This window comes from Scyliorhinus torazame, chromosome 10, assembly GCF_047496885.1.
Source record: "Scyliorhinus torazame isolate Kashiwa2021f chromosome 10, sScyTor2.1, whole genome shotgun sequence".
In the NCBI taxonomy this organism is placed as follows: Eukaryota; Metazoa; Chordata; class Chondrichthyes; order Carcharhiniformes; family Scyliorhinidae; genus Scyliorhinus; species Scyliorhinus torazame.
This window is the reverse complement of record NC_092716.1, coordinates 43,300,203-43,327,190: the sequence shown is the minus strand read 5'-3', so window position 1 is coordinate 43,327,190 and position 26,988 is coordinate 43,300,203. Positions and strand designations below refer to the sequence as shown.

General features: G+C 46.6%; 1 protein-coding gene across 1 annotated transcript in view; it reads left to right on the top strand.

Moving 5' to 3' along the window:
* The window catches only part of LOC140430516 (mitochondrial inner membrane m-AAA protease component AFG3L2-like), a 60,756-nt gene extending 35,513 nt beyond the window's left edge, over positions 1 to 25,243 (top strand). The window contains 5 exon segments of the mRNA XM_072518034.1: positions 7,637 to 7,766; positions 9,602 to 9,809; positions 16,508 to 16,708; positions 19,316 to 19,510; positions 21,513 to 25,243. Coding sequence (XP_072374135.1) covers positions 7,637 to 7,766; positions 9,602 to 9,809; positions 16,508 to 16,708; positions 19,316 to 19,510; positions 21,513 to 21,728 — 950 coding nt within the window. The 3' untranslated portion in view covers positions 21,729 to 25,243.
* Positions 25,244 to 26,988: the final 1,745 nt, after the last annotated feature.

The window sequence follows — 26,988 nt, the reverse complement described above, 5'->3', positions numbered from 1 at the left end:
GTCTCCTCGCCAGGACCCGGTGAGCCCCATCTAGATCCAGGGGTCTCGGAGAGGCCTCCGCACCCACCAGTGAGTTGAGCATCGTGCTCACATACGCCCCGGCATCGGACCCCTCCACCCCTTCAGGGAGACCCAGAATTCGAAGATTCTTCCACCTCGACCTGTTCTCCAGGTCCTCGAATCTTTCGGCCCACCTCTTGTGCAGCGCTTCGTGCACCTCCATCTTCACCGCCAGGCCCAAGATCTCGTCCTCGTTCTCGGTGGCTTTTTCCCGCACCTCTCGGATCTCTACCCCTTGGGCCTTCTGGGTCTCCTTCAGCCCCTCGATCGCCGTCAGCAGTGGCGCAGCACCTCTTTTTTAAGCTCCTCCACGCAGCGCCTGAGAAACTCCCGCTGCTCCGGCTCCCATGCTGCGCGATCTCTGCCCTCCGCCATCTTGTTTTTTCTCCCTCGTTTCTTTCGCTGCTCCAAAGCCGCTTTTTTTACCGCTCCACTTCTGCTCCACTCCATACACTATGGAAGGGGGACCTTGCTCTCACCTTCCCACACGGGAAGTCGTTGAAAAATTTCCGTTGGGGCTCCTCTGGAAAGCCCAAAAGTCCGTTCTAGCGGGAGTCGCCGAAATGTGCGGCTTAGCTCCGCATCGCCGCAACCGGAAGTCTTATATTGGTAAGTTAATAGCTAATTAATTATGCAGCCAGCGAAGTTCAAGACTCACTGAGTGGGTTACCAGAAGGTGGATATAGACCAAATTATTGGCTTTTATCTGCAGCAGCTGAGTATGATTGAAGTTCCTAATATGGCATGATTTAAACTATGTTATTGTGAGGAAAATACTCTGCTGCCTTGCCGCAAGCCAAGCACTGTTTGTATATTTTAACTTTCTGCAATGTGTTTCAGCTGGTTGTGCACCCTGCAGCGCAATCAACCAAACCTGTGCAAAAGGATTTTAAACATGAGTTATGCCCAAAAACAACCTCGCATTTTTGTTTTCTGTGATCTTTTAAACTGGTTCAAAATTCAGCTTGCCTGTATCTGGCCATACTTATAAAATTGACCCTGTCCTGATCAGAATTGTGAGAATCTGCTAGAAGACTCTTCAAATTGCATTAAATTTCTTAGGCACACTGGTGCATTTTAAAAGTTTTTTCTCAGAAAAAGATTGACCAGCGAACATTGATGAAGCTATTGAATGGTTCTGTAGTTTTCCCAGTATTTTCGTTGATTTTTAAATCTGGCTGCTCGCAAGTGGGCCCTGATGAAAAATTCTTACTTTTGTTCCGGGTGCGGCGATGCGGAGCTAAGCCCACGAGTCGGCAGCTCCCGCTACCACGGACTTTCGGGCTCGCTAGAGGAGCCCCAACGGAACTTTTTTTGACAAAAACCCATGGGGAAGGGAAGAGAAGGTCCCCCTCCAACGCCTATGAAACAGACCCGAAGTGCAACGGCCAGAAAAGTGGCACTGGAGCAATGGGAGAAGCAGGGTAAAAAAAACAAAATGGCGGTGGCCAGGGACAAAGGGGAGCTGCAGGAGTTCATCAAGCGCTGCTTTGAAGAGCAGCGCGAGGAGATGCGCAAGGAAATGCTGGCGCCTATGCTTTCGGCAATTGAAGGACTCGGGATCACCCAGAAGGCCCACGAGGTTAAGATCCAGGAGGTAGAGAAAAGAGTCAGCCAGAACGAGGACGAACTCTTGGGCCTGGCGGTGAGAGTGGAACAGCACGAGGCGCTACACAAGAGGTGGGCGGGTAGACTCGAAGACCTGGAGAACCGGTCGAGGAGAAAGAATCTGCGGATCCTGGGTCTCCCTGAGGGAGTGGAGGGGGCTGATGCCGGGGCATACGCAAGCACGATGCTTGGGGCGATGATGGGCGCGGAGGCCCCTTCGAGGTCGCTGGAGTTGGACAGGGCACACCGGGTGCTGGCGAGGAAGCCCCAGGCAAATGAGACGCCAAGGGCGATGGTGGTGAGGTTTCACCGGTTCACGGACAGAGAGATGGTCCTGAAATGGGCCAAGAAGGAGCGGAGCAGTAAGTGGGACAATGCAGAGATCCGAATATACCCGGACTGGAGCACGGAGGTTGCAAAGCGGAGAGCGGGTTTCAACCGGGCCAAAGCGGCGTTGCACTGGAAAGAAGTGAAATTCGGAATGCTGCAGCCAGCGCGACTGTGGGTCACATATAAGGACCAACACTATTACTTTGAAACGCCTGAAGAGGCGTGGACCTTTTATACAAACCGAAAAGTTGGACTCTAACTGAGGGTTTGTGAGGGTGGGGGGGGATGTTTGAGGTTTGATGTGTGATGGTTGTTGTATATAGGGGGTCAATCACGCGCAGGAAATGTTATATGGACTGGGGGAGAGAGACAAAGCCGCGACAGGAGCTGCGCCAGAGGGGGCGGAGTGGGCTGTGGAAAGCGCGGGGTTTCTCCCGCGCGCGGGAAGAAAGGCGGGGAGGGGAACGAAGGAACGCATATTGATTGGGAGACTCCCACACGGGGAGGTCAATGGGACGGTGGGGGAAGCCGGGGTCAGCAGGTGTCAGCTGACTTACGGGAGTGACATGGGGGGAGCAAAAAAGCTAGACGGGTCTAGCGGGGGGTAGGGGGGGAGGGTTGCTGCTGCACTGGCCGAAAAGGAATGGGACACAGAGGAGGTGGCCCCTCCAATTCGGCTGATAACGTGGAACGTGAGGGGGCTGAATGGGCCGGTGAAGAGGGCTCGAGTGTTCGCGCACTTAAAGGGACTGAAGGCGGACGTGGTCATGCTCCAAGAGACTCACCTGAAGGTGGCGGTCCAGGTCAGGTGAAGAAAGGGATGGGTAGGACAGGTATTCCACTCGGGACTGGACGCGAAGAATAGAGTGGTGGCAATATTAGTGGGAAAGCAGGTGTCATTTGAGGCCAAGACTATTGAGGTGGGCAATGGAGGGCGATATGTAATGGTAAGCGGTAGGCTGCAAGGGACGTGGGTGGTGTTGGTAAGCGTATACGCCCCGAACTGGGATGATACAGGATTCATGAAGCACATGTTGGGGCGCATTCCGGACCTGGAGAAAGGAGGCCTGATAATGGGAGGGGACTTCAATACAGTGCTGGATCCAGCACTGGACCACTCCAAATCAAGGACTGGAAAGAGGCCGGCGGCGGCCAAGGTACTTAGGGGGTTTATGGATCAGATGGGGGGGGGAGTGGACCCATGGCGGTTTGCAAGACCGCAGGCCAGGGGATTTTCTTTCTTCTCCCCTGTACACAAAGCCTACTCCCGGATAGATTTTTTGTTCTGGGCAGGGTCCTCATCCCGAGGGTGGAGAGGACGGAGTATTCGGCCATAGCCATTTCGGACCATGCCCCGCAGTGGGTGGAACTGGAGCTGGGAGAGGAGAGGGACCAACGCCCGCTGTGGCGGCTGGATATGGGACTGCTGGCGGACGAGGTGGTGTGTGGGAAGGTGAGAGGGTGTATCAAAAGGTACTTGGAGGCCAACGACAACGGGGAGGTGCGGGTAGGGGTGGTATGGGAGGCGTTGAAGGCGGTGGTCAGGGGAGAGCTAATCTCCATTAGGGCTCATAGGGAGAAGACGGAGGGCATGGAAAGGGAGAGATTAGTGGGGGAGATTTTGAGAGTGGACAGGAGATGCGCAGAGGCCCTGGAGGAAAGATTACTTGGGGAAAGACGACGGCTCCAGACGGAGTTTGACCTGATGACCACAGGGAAGGCGGAGACACAGTGGAGGAAAGCGCAGGGGGCGACCTACGAGTATGGGGAAAAGGCTAGTCGGATGCTGGCACACCAGCTCCGTAAAAGGATGGTAGCGAGGGAAATCGGGGGAATCAAAGATGGAAGGGGAGCCATGGTTCGGAGTGCGACGAAAATAAACGAGGTATTTAAGGCCTTCTATGAAGAGCTGTACAGATTCCAGCCCCCAGCGGGGAAAGAGAGGATGAGACGATTCCTAGACCAACTGAGATTCCCGAGGGTGGAGGAGCAAGAGGTGGCTGGTTTGGGGGCACCAATTGGGTTGGAGGAGCTGAGCAAGGGTTTGGGGAGCATGCAGGCGGGGAAGGCCCCGGGACAGGATGGGTTCCCGGTGGAGTTCTTGAGGAAGTACGTAGACCTGTTGGCCCCGCTACTAATGAGGACCTTTAATGAGGCAAGAGAGGAGGGGACCCTACCGCCGACAATGTCGGAAGTGACAATTTCTTTGATCCTAAAGGGGAACAAGGACCCACTGCAATGTGGATCGTACAGGCCGATCTCGCTCCTTAATGTGGATGCAAAGTTGCTGGCAAAAGTGCTGGCCACGAGAATCGAGGACTGTGTCCCGGGGGTGATTCACGAGGACCAGACAGGATTTGTAAAGAGTAGGCAGCTAAACACCAATGTGCGGCGGCTCTTAAACGTGATAATGATGCCATCGGTGGAGGGAGAGGCGGAGATAGTGACAGCTATGGACGCGGAGAAGGCCTTTGACCGAGTAGATTGGGAGTATCTCTGGGAAGTGCTGCGTAGGTTTGGGTTTGGGGTAGGGTTTATCAGTTGGGTTAAGCTCCTTTACAGAGCCCCGGTGGCGAATGTAGTGACGAACCGGCGGAGGTCGGAGTACTTTCGACTGTACCGAGGGACGAGGCAGGGGTGCCCCCGTCCCCCCTGTTGTTCGCATTGGCGATCGAACCATTGGCCATGTCATTGAGGGAGTCTAATAAATGGAGGGGGGTGGTCCGAGGGGGAGAAGAGCATCGGGTGTCGCTATATGTGGATGACCTGTTGCTGTACGTGGCGGATACAATGGAGGGGATGGTGGAGGTCATGCAAACTCTGAGGGAGTTTGGGGAGTTTTCGGGCTATAAGCTCAATGTAGGGAAGAGTGAGCTCTTTGTATTACAGGCGGGGGACCAAGAAAGAGAGATAGGGGACCTACCGCTGAGGAGGGCGGAGGGGAGCTTTCGGTACCTGGGGATCCAGATAGCCAGGAGTTGGGGGGGCCCTACATAAACTGAATTTGACAAGGTTGGTGGAGCAAATGGAGGAGGATTTTTAAAGATGGGACATGTTACAGCTCTCGCTGGCGGGTAGAGTTCAGTCGATCAAAATGGTGGTCCTTCCGAGGTTTTCGTTTGTGTTTCAGTGCCTTCCCATTGTGATCACTAAGGCCTTTTTTAAGAGAGTAGGTAGGAGTATTATAGGGTTTGTGTGGGTGAATAAGACCCCGAGGGTAAGGAGAGGATTCCTGGAACTCCGTAGGGACCGAGGAGTGTTGGCGCTGCCAAACCTGGGGAGCTACTACTGGGCAGCAAATGTGTTATGGAAGGAGAGGGGGTGGCATGGAAGAGGATGGAGATGGCGTCCTGTAAAGGAATGAGCCTGGGGGCGTTGGTGACGGCACCGCTGCCGCTCTCGCCGACAAAGTATACCACGAGCCCGGTGGTGGCGGCAACGCTAATGATCTGGGGCCAGTGGAGACGGCACAGGGGTGCAATGGGAGCATCGGTGTGGTCCCCGATCAGGGGTAACCATCGGTTTGTCCCGGGGAAGATGGACGGGGGGTTCCAGAGCTGGCATCGGGCGGGGATCAGAAGAATGGGGGACTTGTTCATTGACGGAACGTTTGCGAGCCTAGGGGCACTGGAGGAGAAGTTTGAGTTACCCCCGGGAAATGCCTTTAGATATATGCAGGTGAGGGCTTTTGTGAGGCGACAGGTGAGGGAATTCCCGTTGCTCCCGGCACAAGAAATTCAAGACAGAGTGATCTCGGGTGTATGGGTCGGGGAGGACAAGGGGTCGGAAATACACGAGTTGAAAGAAGAGGGGGAAGCGCTGGTAGAAGAGTTGAAGGGTAAATGGGAGGAGGAGCTGGGGGAGGAGATCGAGGAAGGTCTGTGGGCTGATGCCCTAGGTAGGGTTAATTCCTCCTCCTCGTGTGCCAGGCTCAGCCTGATACAATTTAAGGTGGTTCACAGAGCTCACCTGAGGGGGCGAGGTTGAGCAGGTTCTTTGGGATAGAGGACAGATGTGGAAGGTGCTCAGGGAGCCCGGCGAACCATGTCCATATGTTTTGGTCATGCCCGGTACTGGAGGGGTTCTGGAGAGGAGTGGCGGGAGCAATATCTCAGGTGGTAAGTCTGGGTCAAGCCAAGCTGGGGGCTAGCAATATTTGGAGTAGTGGACGAGCCGGGAGTGCAGGAGGCGAAAGAGGCCGGCATTCTGGCCTTTGCGTCCCTAGTAGCCCGGCAAAGGATCTTGCTAATGTGGAAGGAGGCGAAGCCCCCCAGCGTGGAGGCCTGGATAAACGATATGGCTGGGTTCATAAAGTTGGAGAGGATTAAGTTCGCCTTGAGAGGGTCTGCGCAGGGGTTCTACAGGTGGTGGCAACCGTTCCTAGACTATCTCGCGGGGCGTTAGAGGAAGATCGGTCAGCAGCAGCAGCAACCTGGGGGGGGGGGGGGGACTGCCTGGGAGGGTGGATGAACAAGTGATAACATGAAGGGTTGGGGAAACTGGCACGTATGGGAGAGAGCCAGTGTACAAAGACATGTAAATATATCATTTTGCCATGTATATATCTTGCTCTGCGCGATTTCCCATTATTTTGTTACGGGGAGGGGGGGTTATTGTTTGTAAGGGAGAAAAATTGTGTTAAAAAACTTTAATAAATATATATATTTTTTAAATAAAAAATTCTTACTTTTGGATTCACCCACTTTTAGCTGCAGTAATAAAACGGCACAAGATTACCACTTAAATATATCAAGGAATATTTTGGAGGAAAAAACAGAATCAATGGCATTCTATTACATTGCATTTGTACAGGGAATATGTTGTTTATAATTATTCAAGCATGCTTTGTGCACCATTTCTCAATTGTGCTCAAGACAGAATCTCTACCCCACAAAGCTCAATATCCTTCTTCATCTGATTTGTTTAAAAGTCTTTCATGTACAATATAAATTTACCTGGAGTGTCATTTACAAGTCATTTTTTTGATGGGTGATTCCTGCTGTTAACCTTGAAGGTCCAAGCGAGTAATTAGGGAACTTAAAACTGCAAATGTCTTATACGGCAGCAGGAGATTTCTCGTGACGATTAATTGTATTATTTCTAATAATAGAAATTGCTAGCAAGCCTATGTCCGAAGAATATTAAAACAAAGAGTCCTGTTTTAAGTTGCTCAGTCTTGCTGCCTTTAGCGTTGAACCTGATATTAGATAGTTTAAGGAACAATCTTGGGTTGTTTTCCCACATTAAGATTAAAAAATTGCCTTCATTTTTGTAAAATGGATGTAATTGACCAATTTTGCACTATTGTTTCACAACTGCTTTAATGTAAAGGGGATGAGGGCATGTGATTATTTAAAGCTACTGCAGAAGACAAGGGTAGCATTTATTCCACAAATAGATTCATTTAAATCCTTTTGGTCCTTGCCACAGACTGTTGTTTCCAATCAAACAATTGACATGACTAAACCTAAAATAGAAATAGAATATGTAATGCATATTTTTGTGTAATCAGAAAATAATAGTGCATAATGTTTTACAGGATGTAATTTATGTTTGAATATATCATTCGTACACTGTGAAATCAGCCAGCTTTATCAGAATTTATCTGAACTTTGGCTTGATTTGTTTTGACTTGCAGGTCCTCCTGACATCAAAGGACGAGCATCAATTTTCAAGGTTCATCTCAGTCCGTTGAAGATGCATCCTAGTATCAGTAAAGAAACATTGGCACGTAAGCTGGCTGCACTCACTCCTGGATTTACAGGTGAGTACCAGAAAAGGATAGAGAACTCGCTTATATTGCTGATCTGATGTAGCGTACAGCTGGTTACCAAATTTATAACCAAATCTTTATATTTGTGATCATGAGACAGAAAAAGGTTGAACAAGTATTGAAGTTTAGACTAGTATAACAGTTTGAAAAACTACGCTGTCGCTGTCACAGTAAAGTTAAGGGCATGTGTCAGTTAAGAGTCATCCAGACTCGAAACATTAGCTCCCTTTTCTCTGCATACTGATAGTGAAAAAGCTGCATACTGATAGTAACGATCTAGGCAAGTCAGTCTTGTGTTTTTTTGCATCTGTCTCACTCACAACAAAGATTGCTGACAAGACAGTATTTCCCTCGCAGGCAAAATGCATTACCACCTAATAGATATTGATGAAGCTTTCATAGATGCATTGTTCAATTTCCTGCTTTAGGTTTTCTGTATAGCACGTCGAGCAAATTAAGGGATAATTGCATGTTAGTAGGAAGCCTGAAGCACATGTATGTCACCATGATAAATAACCTCTATTTTTACGTAGAATGTACAGCACAGAAATATGCCATTGGGTCCAACTTGTCAGTACTTTTGTTTATTCGCCAGACAAGTCTCACACCATTCTATCTATCTGATATCAGTCTTTCAGCATATCCATTGCCGTATGATCACCTAAATTGATCTTTTTCAGCATATGTGCATGAATTTTAATAAATCAATATTTTCCTGTTTGATATCAATCAACTGAAAAACTTATTAACTTCCTAAAGAGCAGCAGGGTAGCATAGTGGTTAGCACTATGGCTTCACAGCGCCAGGATCGATTCCCGGCTTGGATCTCTGTCTGTGCGGAGTCTGCACGTTCTCCCCGTGTCTGCGGGGGTTCCTCCGGGTGCTCAGCGTAGGTAGCTTTCTAATTTTGGCTGGAACTTGCGTGGACTGAACTAAAACCATTACAAGAACACCAGAAGTAGGAGCAGGAATAGAGCATATGGCCCATGGAGCCATCCCCTCCATTTAATATGACCATGGCTTTCCTTGGACTTCAATTGTTAGGTGACAATAAAGGGATTATTACTTTTGGTCAGCGTTTTAATTTGGCCCCTAACTCAAATTTCCTTTGTCGAACATCATTCCTATTAGGGCACGGAATTTTAATTAATCGAGGAGAAGAAACTGGGCAGGGTGGGGACAGGTGCTGATGGATGCATATAGATAGGTCCTTGGTAGGAGCTATTTTGGTAGTGAGCTTCATTTTATAATTCCTGACCTTCTGTAATTATGTTTTTCCTGAAATTTAGTTTTCTATCTGTATATACTTTGCAGGTAATGAATATATTGCCTTAATTGAGCTATTTCTAACTGTACATCAACAATTTGCATCTATATAATTTAATCTTGCCATGCATACCTTTTACTCCAGTTATCTCTCTCTGACAAGGCCATTCTCTGATCACTTCATTGTACATCTCAGCACTCCCATTAACATTGAAAATCTAAACTTGCGGTTCCCAACCTTTTCCTTTATGCAGCCCATAGATCGTCATCAAAAGCTTTTGCGGACCACAACGTACACAAGACATTTTAAAAATTATTTTTAACGACTTCTATGGCTGGCAGGAGTCCAACTTGTGTATCAACGGTATTAAAAATGTAGCTATTTCTAATAGTTTATGATGCATAGTCAAATACATTATGGATCATGTTACACAAAGATGTTTGTGACGCAACTTGCATTGCGAATAATAATGTCACATGGATTATGATTCAAACGACGTACACATAATTGTATTTTTTTTTTTTCCACGGACCACCTGCAGTACTCTCCAACCACAGGTTGAGAACCACTGATCTAAACCAAGTTATTACCGAACAATCCATGTGTTAAATAAGCACCATTCTTTTGATAATATTTTACTTCTATTTCATTTTAGGATTAGAGAAAAAAACACAGGTTTTGCAACCCGATGAGAAAAAGACTGTTGCCTATCATGAGGCAGGACATGCAATTGTTGGCTGGTTCCTGGAGCATGCTGACCCTCTGCTTAAAGTAATGAATTAACTGTTATCTCTATCTGTTTGGAAGAGAAGTTGTGTGCATGCTCAGTGTGCATTAAATATTTTGACACTAATTACGATGTGAGAACTCAGTAGCATAGTGCAGTGGAGTAATAATTTGTGGGAAGGAGTGGCACTTTGCTGGTTTTACACTGATTTATCCAGGCCAAAAGTTGTTATTCCCAGACTGTTTACTTAAGAACACAGGACATGAGAGCAGGAGTGGACCATTCACCCCTTTGAACCTGCTCCACCATTCGATTAAGATCATGGCTAATCTGATGGCTAATCTCAACTCCACTTAATTGGATTACTAAATGGGCAAGTTGGTTCTTTCAAAGAGGTGGAAGAATTTGAAAAATAATCTGTGAGGAGAACTGAAACAAAGTACTATAAAAACAAGTGATGAACTGAGAGGAAACTTAATAGCAATAAGTTTATAACAGTTTATTTAGCCCTTTATATATGCAACAACCCAGAAAGAAGTTAAAAGGTTAATTTTATGGCTTTCCATGGCTTGCGAAGGGGCTTTATTTTAATGTCATAAAATAAATGTATAACCTCAAAATGACTCCAGTATCGATGAGCAATGCATGATACCAATTCTTTAGGATACATTAAACATCGTTATTCCTGAATTATATGCCCTCCTTACTTTGTTGAATTTCAGATTGTGATTGCACCAAACCAATTTTTTTTTTTTTTAAATTTAGAGTACCCAATTATTTTTTCCAATTAAGGGGCAATTTAGTGTGGCCAATTTACCTATCCTGCACATCTTTGGATTGTGGGGGTGAAACCCACGCAGACACGGGGAGAATGTGCAAACTCCACACAGACAGTGACCCAGGGCTGGGATTTGAACCCGGGTCCTCAGCGCCGTAGGCAGCAATGCTAACCACTGTGCCACCATGCTGCCCCCAAAACTAATTTCTAACTACCAAATTAGAAAAATCCAACTTTTTCCCTCGTATTTATTTTTGATCTATTTTTCATCACCAAGAAAGCCTTTGAGGAAATATATTTCTGTTGTATACTGCTAATATTTTATGGTGAAGCTAAAGAGATGGAAGAATGCCAAGTGGAAAGCCTTGTTGTGGTAGATTTGGGTGTATTCAGAGATTTCTGACACTTTTTAAAAAATATATATATTTTAAAGTTTTCAAACTATTTTTTCCACCTTACAAATCAATCAAAAAAGCTAACACAATAACTAATAGATAACATTATTTAAATAAAATAGTGAACTATCAAAGTAACATAAAATAGTGCTCCCCCCCCCTTCACCCCAACCAGAACAAAACAGGTTCCCCCCCCCCCCCCCCCCCAGGCTGCTGCTGCTGACGACCTATTTTCCCGGAACGTTCCGCGGGATAGTCAAGGAATGATTGCCACCGCCTGGAGAACCCCTGAACCGATCCTCTCAACGCAAACTTCATCCGTTCCAGTTTTATGAACCCTGCCCTATCGTTTATCCTGGCCTCCACGCCGGGGGGGTTTCGCTTCCTTCCACATGAGTAAGATCCTTCGCCGGGCTACCGGGGACGCAAAGGCCAGAATATCGGCCTCTTTCGCCTGCTGCACTCCCGGCTCATCCGCTACCCCAAATATAGCCAAAACATATGTGTGTGGTTCGCCGGGCTTCCCAAGCACCTGTCCTCCACCCCGAAGAACCTGCTCAGCCTCGCTCCCGTCATGTGTGCTCTGTGTAAAACCTTGAATTGTATCAGGCTAAGCCTGGCACACGAGGAAGAGGAATTTACCCTACTTAGGGCATCAGCCCACAGACCCTCCTCAATCTCCTCCCCCAGCTCTTCTTCCCATTTTCCCTTCAGCACTTCTACCGGCGCCTCTCATCTCCTGATATATTTCAGACACTTTGCCCTCCCCGACCCATACCCCCGAAATCACTCTATCCTGGATCCCCTGTGTCGGGAGCAGCGGAAATTCCCTCACCTGTTGCCTCGTAAACGCCCTCACTTGCATGTATCTAAAGATATTCCCCGGGGGCAACTCATGCTTTTCCTACAGCGCTCCCAGGCTCGCAAACATCCCGTCAATAAACAAATCTCTCAATCTCCTAATTCCTGCCCGATGCCAGCTCTGGAACCCTCCGTCCATCCTACCTGGGACAAACCTATGGTTCCTGATCGGGGACCACACCGAGGCACCCGTCACACCCCTATGTCGCCTCCATTGCCCCCAGATCCTTAAGGTTGCCGCCACCACTGGGTTTGTGGTATACCTTTTCGGGGAGAGCGGTAGCGGCGCTGTCACCAGCGCCTTTAGGCTCGTTCCTTTACAGGACGCCATCTCCAGCCTCTTCCACGCCGCCCCCTCTCCCTCCCTCATCCATTTGCGAACCATCGCCACATTAGAGGCCCAGTAATAGTCGTCCAGGTTCGGCAACGCCAGTCGCCCTCTGTCCCTGCTGCGCTGCAGGAACCCCCTCCTTACCCTCGGGGTCTTCCCTGCCCACACGAAACTCATAACACTCCTATCTATTTTCTTAAAAAGGCCTTAGTGATCAAAATGGGGAGACATTGAAACACAAAAAGAAACCTTGGAAGGACCATCATCTTGACCGCCTGCACTCTGCCCGCCAATGAGAGCGGCAGCATATCCCACCTCTTGAAATCCTCCTCCATCTGCTCCACCAGCCACGTCAGATTGAGTTTGTGTAAAGTTCCCCAGCTCCTGGCTACCTGAATCCCCAAATATCGGAAGCTCGTTTCCGCTCTCCTTAGCGGCAGGCCGTCTATCCCTCTTCCCTGGTCCCCGGGGTGTACTACGAAAAGCTCACTCTTCCCCATATTAAGCCTATATCCTGAAAAATCTCCAAACTCCCTCAATATCTGCATAACCTCTGTCATCCCCTCCACAGGATCCGCCACATACAGCAGTAGGTCATCTGCGTAGAGTGACACTCGATGTTCCTCTCCCCCTCTAACCACCCCCTCCATTTCCTAGAGTCTCTCAACGCTATGGCCAGTGGTTCAATTGCCAGTGCGAACAATAATGGGGACAGAGGGCACCGCTGCCTTGTTCCCCTGTGTAACCGAAAATACTCCGATCTCTGCCAATTTGTGACTACACTTGCCACTGGGGCCCCATAGAGGAGTTTAACCCAACTGACAAACCCCTCCCCGAACCCAAACCTCCTCAGCACCTCCCATAAATACTCCCACTCTACCCTATCAAATGCCTTCTCTGCATCCATCGCTGCCACTATCTCTGCATCCCCCTCCACTGGGGGCATCATTATCACCCCCAACAGCCGTTGCACGTTAACATTCAGTTGTCTCCCCTTTACAAACCCTATCTGGTCTTCATGCACCACCCCTGGGACACAATCCTCGATCCTCATCGCCAGCACTTTTGCCAGCAACTTGGCGTCTACATTCAGGAGCGAGATAGGCCTATATGACCCGCATTGCAGCGGGTCTTTATCTCGCTTCTGGATTAATGATATCGTCGCCTCCGACATTGTCGGGGGTAAAGTCCCCCCTTCTCTGGCCTCGTTAAAGGTGCTTGCCAACAGCGGGGCCAACAAGTCCACGTACTTCCTATAAAATTCCGCCGGGAACCCCTCTGGTCCCGGGGCCTTCCCTGCCTGCATGTTCCCCAGCCCTTTAGTCACCTCGTCCACCCCGATTGGCGCCCCCAGACCTGCCACCTCCTGCTCCTCCACCTTCGGGAACCTTAGTTGGTCCAAAAACTGTTGCATCCCCTCTTTCCCCTCTGGGGGTTGGGACCTATATAGCCTCTGATAAACGGTCTTAAACACCTCATTTACCTTCCCTGCACTCCGCACCGTAGTTCCCGTTTCATCTCTAACTCCCCCTATTTCCCTCGCCGCTATCCTCTTACGAAGCTGGTGGGCCAGCAGCCAACTCGCCTTTTCCCCATATTCGTATCTCATCCCCTGTGCCTTCCTCCACTGTACCTCTGCCTTCCCTGTGGTCAGCAGGTCAAACTCCGTCTGAAGTCTTCGCCTCTCCCTATATAGTCCTTCGTCCGGGGCCTCCGCATATCTTTTGTCCACACTCAGAATCTCCCCCACTAATCTCTCCCTTTCTTTACCCACTTTTTTCTCCTTGTAACCCCTAACCACCGCTTTCAGCGCTTCCCATACTACCCCCACCTGGACCTCAATTTCATCGTTGGCCTCCAGGTACCTTTCAATACATCCCCGCACCCTTCCACAGGCTCCCTCATCCGCCAATAGTCCCACATCCAGTCGCCACAGTGGGCGCTGTTCCCTCTCCTCTCCTAGTTCCAGATCCACCCAGTGCGGGGCATGATCTGAAACGGCTATGGCCGAGTACTCCGTTCCTTCCACCCTCGAAATCAGTGCCCTACTCAAAACAAAGAAATCTATCCGGGAGTAAGCCTTATGAACATGGGAGAAAAAGAAAAACTCTTTGGCCAACGGCCTAGCAAATCTCCACGGATCCACTCCCCCCGTTTGCTCCATAAACCCCCTGAGCACCTTGGCCGCTGCCGGCCGTCTTCCGGTCTTGGATCTAGACCGATCTAACCCTGGGTCCAGCACAGTGTTGAAATCCCCCCCCATTACCAGGCTTCCTACCTCCAGGTCCGGGATAAGTCCCAGCATCCGGATCATCCCAGTTCGGGGCATATACATTTACCAGCACGACCTCCTTTCCCTGCAATCTACCACTCACCATCACATATCTGCCACCGTTGTCCACTACTATATTCCTAGCCTCGAACGACACCCGTTTCCCCACCAATATGGCCACCCCTCTATTTTTCGCGTCCAGCCCTGAGTGGAACACCTGTCCCACCCACCCTTTCCTTAACCTAACCTGATCCGCCACCTTCAGATGCGTCTCCTGAAGCATGACCACGTCTGCCTTCAGTCCTTTTAAGTGCGCGAACCCTCGGGCCCTCTTAATCGGCCCATTTAGGCCTCTCACATTCCACGTGATCAGCCGGATTGGGCCCCCCCCCCCCCCCCCCCCGCCCCCGCCCCGCCAACTAGCCATCACCTACTCTGGGCCTGTCCCACGACCAGGTCCCGCGCACCCACCAGCCCCCCAGGTGGCGCATTCCCGTCCCGACCACCTCTTCCCTTGCCAGCTCCCTCTCGATCCCAGCAGCAACCCAGTTATCCACCCCCCCCCCCCCCTAGATCCCCATCTAGCATGGTTACTCCCCCCATGATGCTTCCGAAAGTCAGCTGACTCCAACTGACCCCGGCTTCCCCCGCTCTCTCCTTGACCCCCTGTGTGTGGAGCTCTCATCCTCCTTGCGCCTATCTTCCCGCCATCATCTCCTTAGCGTGGAAAAAACCCGTGCTTTCCTAGATCAGCCCCGCCCCCTATGGCGCAGCTCCCCCTACAGCCCCGTTCCCATTCCCCATCCCCATTCCCCATCCCCACCTATGTCCCTTTTTCCACCGGCGCCCACATTTCTCAGTGTCCCCCCGTCAAAGAAAACAGGGATTCTTCTCTTCCCTTTCCCCTCCCCTTCTATCGTCCCGATACGGTGAACCTCCCATTCCCCAATTTACATTTCTGTACATCCACATCGTCATCTCCCCCACAGCAACAGTCCCTCAGTTCTGGTCCAATTTCTCTTTTTGGATGAAGGTCCATGCCTCTTCCGCCGTTTCAAAATAGTAGTGTCTATCCTGGTACGTGACCCACAATCGCGCCGGCTGCAGCATCCCAAACTTTACTTTCTTCTTGTGAAGCGCCGCCTTGGCCCGATTAAAGCTTGCTCTCCTTCTCGCCACCTCCGCGCTCCAGTCCTGATACACTCGTATCACCGCATTCTCCCACCTGCTACTCCGTACCTTCTTGGCCCAGCTCAAAACAGCCTCTCTGTCGGTGAAGCGGTGAAATCTCACCACTATCGCCCTTGGTGGTTCTCCAGCCTTGGGTCTCCTCACAAGGACCCGGTGAGCCCCTTCCACCTCCAGGGGGCCCGAGGGGGCCTCAGCTCCCATTAGCGAATGGAGCATCGTGCTCACATAAACTCCAACGTCAGCTCCCTCCACTCCCTCGGGGAGACCCAGCATCCGGAGGTTCTTCCTCCTCGATCTGTTCTCCAGGACTTTGAGTCTTTCGATACACCTCTTGTGTAGCGCCTCGTGCGTCTCCATTTTTACCGCTAGGCCCAGAATCTCATCCTCGTTCTCAGCTGCCTTCTCCTTCACCCCACGGAGCTCTATCGCCTGGGCCTTTTGCGTTTCTTTTAGCCCTTCGATTGCCAGCAACATCGGCACCAGCACCTCCTTCTTTAATTCCTCCACACACCGTCTAAGGAATTCCTGCTGATCCGGCCCCCATGTCGTCTGGCCTCCATCCGTCGCCATCTTGCTTCTTCCTTCTCTTCTCTGCCGCTGCTCCAGAGGATCCTTCGCAATCTGGCCACTACCACCGATCTTTTCCATACACACTAGGGGGGACTCCTTACTTCGTCACCCCACACTGGGTTTGGTCCGAAAAAATTTCCGTTGGGGCCCCCAAAAAGAGCCCAAAAGTCTGTTAGAGCGGGAGCTGCCGAAACATGCAGCTTAGCAGTGCATCGCCGCAACCAGAAGTCAGATTTCTGACACTTCAGCTGTTGAGCTAGGTATAGCGTAAATTTTAAGTCAGATTTTATGTAATGTTGTGTATTAAAATTTATAAATACCTTAATGTGTAACTCTTTCTGCAGGTGTCGATTATACCTCGTGGGAAAGGTCTTGGCTATGCACAGTACTTGCCCAAAGAGCAGTATCTTTACACAAAAGAGCAGCTTTTTGATCGCATGTGCATGATGCTTGGCGGCCGAGTGGCCGAACAGATATTTTTTGATCGTATAACAACTGGCGCCCAGGATGATCTGAGAAAAATCACACAGAGTGCTTATGCTCAGGTAAATCCTCATTCATATCTAATTGTCATCTTGATTGTTTTTTTGGACTTGGAAGTGTGTTCACTCCAACACTCAAGGGTACCCATCCAAAAGACCAGTTTGAATCTCAGTTTGATCTGCGATTCACTTGAGGCTTCTTGTCGAGATTCTCAAGCTCCAAATGATACACTCACAGAAGGACAATTCCCTCCTTGCACTACGCAAGCCTTTTTCTGGGACAACCAAAGAAATGTTTTGTTCTTTTGCATAACATTCTTTCCTCCTGGTGGGATAGAGCCTTGTAATTTTTTTTCAGCACTGAATGGCTACAGGAGGGGCAACCATGAGCGGGCGTCTAATAATTGAGACGCCATTCATATTTTTAACTAAATTTAATAGTTTGACTTGGATGTACGTTTTTCTCGGTCAGTATATTTTAATTTTTATCTATTTGCTATTTAAGGGAAAAACATTTTCAGTGCAGCGCAATCTGCCTGACCATGCAAAGTGATTCTATTATTATCATTTGTAACCTGCACTTTTTGTATTCCATTCAGCTCAGAATTAATGGCCATTTTAATTTCCCTAAACTTTTCTCTCTCTTTGTAAATCTTCTGATCCAAATTCACAGTCATTGCTCTAACCTTGCCATGTTCACTGGCATTGATCACCAACTTATCTCCGACAGTCCTTACTGCACACATTTCCTTGCCATTCTTTTTTCTACATCCATCCCTGGAAAAAATACTCCAGATTCCTTGCAGGGCCTTACTGTGTGACCTTTGGCCCTTCATTCACCATTAATTACCATCTCAAAAAATGCCTCTGCTTTGCCCGTTCCAAGCTCCCTCTGGCAACAAATTCACTGAGCTCGTAGCTTTCTTCATCTCCAAGAAAGAGACCAGGCAGCCTTCTGCCTCTGCCTCCCCATGGCCCCCAAGCACTATCCCAAGGCCGGAATTCTCCGAGCCCGCGCCGGGTCGGAGAATTGTCGGGGGCGCGTGAGAATCCCGCCATGTCGCTCCGACGCCAGGTTGCCGATTCTCCGGCGACTGGAGAATCGGCGCCAATCGCGCCTGCGCGGCCGCCGCGGCGCCAGTCGGGAGCCGTTGAAAGCTGCCCCCGACAATTCTCCGACCCGGCGCAGGCTCGGAGCATCCCGGCCATGGGATAGTGTCCAAAGAGCTGAGATCTTTGACAATAATTAGCAAAATGGAAGTTAAGAAGGGAAGTTTAGTAATCAGAATTTTAGTGGGAATGGGATCAAAGGAGCATTAAGTACTTCACATATATGAAAGGAGCTTTGAGAAGATGGGGTGTAGGGGGGCATGAACAGCGATTCTCCACGCTTGACGGGCCGAGTGCCCACCGAGACCCGCCGGTATGGTTTACATAACGATCGGCGGGCGCGCTCATTCCGAGGGGGGCCTATGTTCCTCCACGTCGGGCCCTTGTAGGGCTCCGCCATATGCCCGGGGTCCGGCGCGGAGACAGCAACCACGTGCGTGCGCCAGCGCGGAGACGGCAGTGACGCGCATGCGTGGACCCGTGCCAGCCGTGTAGGGCGCCAGAGCAGCGCACAGCACTCTGCTGTTCTAGCCCCCAAGGAAGGGGAGAATGACTGGGCCTGGAGGCCCGTTCACGCCGGCATCGCTCGCACCAGTTTTGACGCTGGCGTCAACACCTGTTTAAAAATAATTATTACCATCCCAGAGATTCTGGCCTTCAGTAACAACTCTCTGATCTCCAGTCATCTTAAAATATGTTTTTAATCTCCTAGAACCACGCCTGTTTCTCCTGTAACATTTGTTTCGTTTGATAATTCTAATTAAGTTATGTTCCACTTGCTGACGTAGCCCTAAAGAAAGTCACGCCGCATTCCAACCATAGCCATTATATTTCTAGCAATGGTTTCTCTGGCCACCCAACATCACCTGAAGAATCCTCCAAGAGAACTCGTGCCTATCAAGTTGTATCCAGAGTTGGTAAAGACTTCTCTTATGGCATCCACGCATTTACCTCTTGGTGATCCTATCTGCATGCATGGAATCGGCTTCCACATTTGAACTGATGGCACTCAGCACTGCTTCTTGACAAACCGGTTGGCCCACATCCAGTCTTCGATTATATGCTCCCACTGTGCACTCAAGACCTTTTGCATTGGTGTAGGTGTCTCAGTAAAGTACTTTTGGAGGAGTAATAGGAGTCATGGGTGTTCTGGTATCTCGGGCACAAGTTTCTGTCCAATGAGGCCATCACTAAGCGATCAATGTTGACTCTTGTACATTGATACAAAAACAATGATAGTCTGTTCTCATGTCCAAGCACCTTGTTTTACTCAGTTAGCTATTAATTATTTAGTGAATCAGCTCAGTAGTAAATAACTTGTCACACAATCCTGTAAGTGGTAGACTCCATCTGTGGGATGTTTCTCTCTCTGAATGTGCATCGTTATCAATTCTCATGAAGCTGTTGTAAGAGCTCAGCATCTAATCAGCTAACTCAGCAGAAACTGGAAACTGAGCTTTGCCACTTCTGCTTCACTTGTTCAGCTATTCATTTGGTGTCCTCACTATCGGGAGTTCTGACCTATTTTTGTTAATCCTGTTTTATTTTCTTGTTTGTCAGATAGTTCAATTTGGTATGAGTGAAAAACTTGGGCAAGTGTCCTTTGACCTTCCACGACAGGGTGACACAGTGGTTGAAAAGCCGTACAGTGAGACCACAGCACAGATTATTGACGAAGAAGTTCGGGCTCTTATTGGTACAGCACACCAAAGAACCTTGGCGTTATTGAGAGAAAAGCGATCGGAAGTTGAAAAAGTGAGTGATTGTATTGTGACCGGAGCATCAATTCTGCAAAACAAGGCCGCCTCCCTTCACATTGCTGTAGTATACATTTCAGTGTCCATTGTTCACCAGCCAGTAATCCATTGTTTTCTTTTGAAAAACGATTAAATCTCAAAGGACTACTTGGAAAAAAACGTCCATGCTTTTTGCACTAATGACTGCTCAATCAACATCCACTCAATGAGTAACCTGTAAAATCCTCGGTGGTGGTTCTCACCATTATCCTTTCAAATTTTCTGTCAGCTTCATTACTGCCTAGATTTGTTATATTTTCACATTTCAGTTCTAATTAATGCAAATTTGAAAACATAATTTCAGCTGATATATATTTAAGATGGGGACCAGTGAAAGATTACAAAATATCACATTTACAGTAAATACTGAGCAGAGCCCTCTGTTACTGAAGCCATTTTAATGGATTAAGACTCTGTAACTGACTAGATTTCATCCTAACGTTTGCACTGACAAGTGAACAAGAAGAAAGTGGGATTAACGTTCAAGAAAATTCCTTGTAGCCTCTTCTCTATTTGATTGATAGTCTGTGTTGCTGATGTTGCGAATTACCGCTTCCTGTTGCACGTAGACCTTGCCGATGTGAAACTTGTCAATGTTGATGTTCAAAGAGACTTGGCTGGGCTTGTACATGGAACACCAAGTTGGTATGAAGGTACAGGAAACAGCATGTTGGCCTTTATTGCAAGCGAATTAGACTACTAAAAAAAGTTGTGCCACAGTTGTGCAAGGTTTTGGTGAGACCATACCTAGAATATTGTGTGCAGTTTTGTGGTCTATATTTAAGGAAGGGAATATTTACTTTGGCGGCAGTATAGTGAAGTTCACTAAATTGGTCACTGGGATGAGGTGGTTGAGAGAGGCAGAGTAAATTGGGCCTATGTTCTCTGGAGTTTAGAAGAATGAGAGGTGACTTCAATGAAGCAGACAAGATTTTGAAAGGACATGATGTGGTCGACACTGAGCGATTGTTTCCTCTGATTGGAGAATCACGGTCTCAAGATAAAAGGGTCAATCATGTAGGACTGCGGTAAGGAGAAATGACTTTGTTCAAAGGGTTGTGTACCTTTGGAATTTTTTACCCCAGATGCACCATTGTTGAATACATTTAAGGCACATATTTGATTTCTCAGGGAATCATGAGGTATAGGGAGAGGGTAAAAAAGTGAAGTTGACGCCCTTGATCAATTGTTGACTCCAATAATTGTGAAAGAATGAGTCAGAAGCTTTCCTTTACCTTTAGCAAGTTTATTCTTTTCACAACTCAGTAGCATGACAGGCTCCTAGTGCTTCCCCACACCAAACTGTTGTGGCTGTCTCTAGTTAAACTCCTATTTTTGAACAAATCAACTAATCAATTAAATGAAATCAATTAAACTGAGGGACAAATAAAAGGGGTCAGACCCTTAAAGAGATATTGCCTTAAACAAAAAACAAATCCCAAATGAAACTTAAAAGATTAACCAAAAAAATGGTTCAGATGGTCGACAAGGCACTGCAATCCCCGCAGTGTCCACTGGGCATGAAAGGTCTTAGCGGTGCTGGCTGATCTGTGATTATATTGAATGGTGGGGCAGGCTTGACAGGCCATATGGTCTTCTCGTGCTCCTATTTCTTGTGTTCTTACAGACAATATTCTTACAGAAATCATGTGTTGTTTTCTCCCGACATGCTTTCAAATAAGCCACGTCACAAAGGATGGGGTGGGCAACAGCACTGAACATAGTTTCTGATAAAATGATAATATGAAGCTTCAAAACAATGTTTTATTCAAATTGTTTGAAGTAATGGCCTTTCTTGACAATACCATCTCATTCTTGAAGACATATGGCACCAAAACAGCAGCTTTGGAGTCAGAAACACCATGTTTTTATGCGAGTTGTCTTCCTTACCACGTGTGGAACATTTTCTTTTGACCCCACTGAATTGAGATCCATAATTTTGTGTTTGTTTCTCATGTCAGGTGGCTGAACGATTACTGGAGAAGGAAGTACTTGATAAAAGTGACATGATCGATCTTTTGGGACCACGGCCATTTTCAGAAAAATCCACATATGAAGAATTTGTTGAAGGTACTGGCAGCTTTGAAGAGGACACCACCTTACCTGAAGGTCTGAAGGACTGGAACCAGGAGAGGGAGGAGAATAAAGAGGAACTGCCTGAGAAACAATTAGCATGAAATATATTAAACACCTTTCTACTTTGTCAACTGGAGAACTTAGTGCTGTCCAAATTGAAACGTTTGCTTTGCTAAGATAAAATGAGAACAACTGCATTGTCATTTGGAACAGTTCTCACATCAGGAGGCCTTTGGCAATAATGGGCTTTATGATGCTTTACCATGTTACACGACTGAATTGGAAGTGGTTTGGACTGAGCCTGCAGACTTCTGAAATTGGGCTGAATCTGATAAATCCATTCTCTCCCTGCCTCTCTGGAAGGAATACTCAATCTATTTATTGGCACTCGATTGAACAAAAGTGAACATAAAGGAATGTTCAAAAGTTTCATCAGCAAATAGACAAATTCTTAATGGTTGTAAGCTGAGAATTTTTAAAAGATTGGAAGTTTCTGCAAGTATGTGAGAATGTTCACCTCTGAATCCGGAGGTTGTTCACTGATATTACAAGTGTCAATCTTTTACTTTTGTTTTTTATTCTCACTATCGAGAGAAATTAATTCAGCTACTTGAAATGTAAAACCGCCATCCCAAATCCATTTCATTTTTAATTGTGTGTTCGGGTCAAAGCTGTAGAGTGTCAATATATTTGAAAAAATTAACAACCCAAAATCTATTTCAGTGCCACTAAAATGCATTTGAAAGCACCGTCACTTATTGCTGTCTTTCATATAAAGACCTAAACAAATGCAACCTGATTTTCAGCACTCTAATAAGAATGTTACCATCTGTTTTGAGAATGTATTTATTTTTTCAAACTGATCATGTTTCAAAGATGATTGTTCTCCTGTCATCATGGACACTGTGATGTGTTTATTATTTTTCTTAGATATTCTTTTGGGTTCATTGTACTGGTCACTCCCATAAGCAATCTTGAGTGTCTTGTGTTTAGAGACGTGTATGTGCCGCCCAATATTTAACTAAATGATACTGTTATTCAGGGGCATAAAACTTTGATCCCTTTGTGACTTGAACTGGATATTATGTTTTCACACTTGACTTAGTGTACTACTTAATTCTTTTCAACCGTGAATTGAGAAACACTTACCGATAAAAGGCCACCTGTGAATCGTTGAGTTTTATTTAGCAGGCAGCAAGTGAACATAGTGAATAACAAGTCAGGTTCCACTTACTAACTCTCAAACCCACATCTCTCTTCTTAAAGTGGGAACAATAATAAACACTGTCACTGCACTGACTTGTTTTCTTTTGCCAGCACTTAGTGGTGCGGTGGCACAGTGGTTTGCACTTTTCCTTCACAGTGCCAGGGACCCGGGTTCAATTCCCAACTTGGGTCATTATCTGTGAAGAGTCTGCACGTTCTCCCCGTTTCTGCATGGGCTTCCTCTGGGTGCTCTGGTTTCTTCCCACAAGTCCGAAAGACGTGCTTCTTAGGTGAATTGGACATTCTGAATTCTCCCTCTGTGTACCCGAACAGGTGGCGACTAGGTGATTTTCATACTTCAATACAGTGTTAATATGAGCCTACGTGTGACACTAATAAAGATTATTATTATTATTAGACTTCTGGGTAACTTCTGCTGCAAACAACCTTTATCTTGCATTTTATTTTTGCACCTGCTGCTAGCCCTAGGCTTACAGCCTGCAGACTCTTGTCTCCTTTTTAACCTGACTAGCCATATATTCCGATGTGTCTTCAGAAGAGAGGTTGGGGTGAGAGGTGTGCAGCTGATTTTTATCGCCATGGTAGACCTGCTGGTGAAAGTAACTACTAATTTCATTTTGTTGTTTGAATTTAAGAAGACTTGAATAAGGTCATTTTGACTAATTAGCCAGGGATCAGGCAAAATTGGCTTTTGCTGTTGTGAATTTCACACACTGTCCCATTTAGCCTTAGTGCACATAAATCAGTGCCTGCAGCATGTGACATTTTTTAAAACCCATATAAATTAATTTGTTTCAAAATTCAAACCTTGAACATAACTAAATCCCCAAATCCTTTTCATCAAGTAAGAATGGCCAAAATCCTGAACAGATGCCTTATTAACTGGACTGATCTCTGATAAAGAATGAATTTATGCCAGATTTAACGGTGTTCCATTGTTGCCACTTAAATATAGTTGATTCTATTTCCTAATATGTGGTTACAAAATTAATCTTTTTCCCCATTCAGTAGTCTGCCTGCCTCATCACCAAAAGATGAAGCCTTCACTTCCATTGCTTTTTGTATTTCTTGAGTTTTTCCATCATTAAAGTTAGGTTTAAGCACCAAGCTTTATAGTGATAACATGTATTTGTTCTTGAGATTAAGTTAATTGTTCTTGGCTGCATTATTTCCTTCATCTGCATCAATCCTTCCAAAGAGACCAATGGCCTCATTCTTTTTTTCCAATCAAGGGGCAATTTTGGGTGGCCAATCCACCTACCTGCACATCTTTTTGGGTTGTGAGAGTGAGACCCACATAGACTTGGGGGGAATATGCAAACCCCACATGGACAGTGACCTGGGGCCGGGATCGAACCCGGGTCCTCGGTGCAGCGAGGCAGCAGTGCTAACCACTGCACCACCGTGCTGTGCCGCCTTAACGGCCTCATTCTGCACATCACAAATGTGACTGCTAGTAACTGATTGGATTAAAATTTCAACTTGCATTATTTGCAATGGTTGAGGACTGTATTTGCCTCATGTAAGATAATTAGTTATAATGGATTTTACCACAGCATGTGCCATTTAATTTGGCATGTAAGATCATCGAGGTGCAAAGTAAATAATATGGGGGAAAATTATCTTGTGGATTTCAGTGTGTATTCAAAGTGTTGGCACAGTCTTGCAAAATTGAAACCAAGTTGGAAGATCACCAGACTCTAATCTTAACCAGGGGTGACGTGACCTTCACTTGATAAGTTCCTGAACTGTAAACCATTCATCTTGTGTTGCTTTTATGGCCACCCCCACTAAATTGTTTTTTATTTAAGTCTTGTGGGGATCAAACTTGGCTCAAGCTACCCACCAGTTATAGCTTGAATATTGCTGTTTACTTGAGACATTCCTGTCACAAGTTGATTTAGTATTCTGTATATTTTAGCATCTTTCATTGTTTGAATTAATTGTCAGACTCTTTAATTGGTTTGGTGAGATTGGATCCTATGATTACAATTTACTGTGTGTCTTTTGACAACGTTCGTAGTGAATATTGCTGCATGTTTCTAGATATATGGCTGCAGCAAGTATCACGCACATATCTTTTGTATAGAGAAGATTTACGCTGAACAGATGTTTTAAATTCTATGTTCCTATGACCTTTATACAAAAAAAGTTTTATATTTTTCCTGCTGTATTTAATTACTCCAATGGGCTTTTGTAATCATTGTGCCTTACCAAATGTTACATTGGTCAAAATATTTCTTGTTCTTGGCAATGGAAAACTATTGGCCACTGAATTTCAGTAATTATGTTGTGATTTATCTCTTGTGTTGTGATAAATTCTTATAAGGCTGAGATTTTAAGATAGGAAGATCAGCAACAATAAGGTATTAAAAAGTTAAACTCTAAACATTGTCCAGTTAAATGGATGCCTACATTACAATCTTGCAATCTTAAGACTTAATGCACTTTTATGAAGAAGTAAAAATGTATATAAGATTAATATAGATGTCTGTAACCTGAACAGTTCACAGCTGATGAATCCGTTTATTGCCCTTGAATAAGATTATGTAGTATTAGTAACAAACACAACTACATTTTTTTGTATCAATTTCTTTGTCATCCTGGGTGTTAGAACATGCTGGTGTTATCAGTTATTCAGCACTGCTATTGCACGAATAATGTAAAAGGAAATGTATGGCATCACTCCATCATTACTCTCTATACACATGGCCGTATTTCTGTATTGAGTATGTGCCATCATTTCCAGCAAAACAAATTCCAGAATTGCAAAACCCAGCCAGTATGACTTAGAATTCCTTTTTTTGTTTAACCAAGGGGCAGTCTAGTAACTCGAATTGTCAGTGATGTGACTGGGTCAGAAAAATGAATTTAAGGATGATGGATTAATGGGTTTACTTTCACTTACCCTTGGGCTCTTTGTGATTATTCGCAAGCTGCTGTGTTGGTAGCGTTGGGATGATTGACAAATGATGATAAAAGGAGTAGGGTCTGAACTGTACGCAGGAAAGATATTTTGGAACACTGATTCCTGAAACACTCAACAACAACTTGTATTTTTATAGCATCAGTGTCAAGAGGTGCTTCACGGGATCAGCGATGCACAAGAAGACAGAATTGGAGAAGCGTATACATGTCGAGGGGAAGGGGTGGTGGGTTGGAGGAGACCACTGATCAGGAGGGACAAGGATTGAAGGAATTTGAAAACAACGATGAGAGTTTTAAAATTGAAGGATGGCCAGACAAGATGTCGTTAGTGAACACAGCTGGTGAGTCAGCAGAATTTGGTGAGAGTTAAAATATGGACAGTGGAGTTTTGCATGAACTCAGGTTTATAAAGGGTAAAAGAGGGAAAGCCTGGGAACATTAAAATAGTTAAGTCTCGAGGTAAGACACGATTGCAAAGGCTTGGGTGAGTGTTTATTTTTTTTTTACAATTAAGCGGCGATTTACCGTGGCCAATCTACCCACCCTGCACATCTTTGGGTTGCGGGGATGAGGCCCATGCAGACATGGGGAGAATGTGCAAACTCCGCACAAAGTGATCCAGGGCCGGGATCGAACCCGGGTCCTCGGTGGTGTTGCTAACTTTTGCCTTAGTTTAATTGCTCTGTTTTATCACATTTGCTCTTGAGTCGTCCGGTATCTTTATGATACCGCCACGTGGTTCAAGTCCGAGTAATGATCAATAATCCAATACACCGCTTAGTAAGATTTAAATCAAAGCACATTTATTATGCACAGTAATCACTACTCATACATAAATTCTACGTCTAAGCTACTTGTACGACTAACAGGCCAATACTTAACTCTGAACTGGCCGACCAGGTCAGGGAAACGAATGGCCTTTCGTTCGGGTTCTGAGCCTGCAGGATTCGAAGTTGGTACAGATTGGTAGCTAGGAGTGCCTATCTCGTAGTGAGCATTGAAGTAAGACTTACTCGATTTCAGCGATGGCTGGACTGGTCACTGTCAAGGGTTGGTTCGCGTTGCTGAGTGACCCGGTCAAGAAGAACGATTTGAACGTGGACTCTATTCTTATAGTCCCCAGGGGCTTCCCGCCTTTCGGGGCGGACCCTGTACCTAGTTCCAAATGTTTGGACTTTGTCCCAATCACTTGCTTCGACTTTCTCC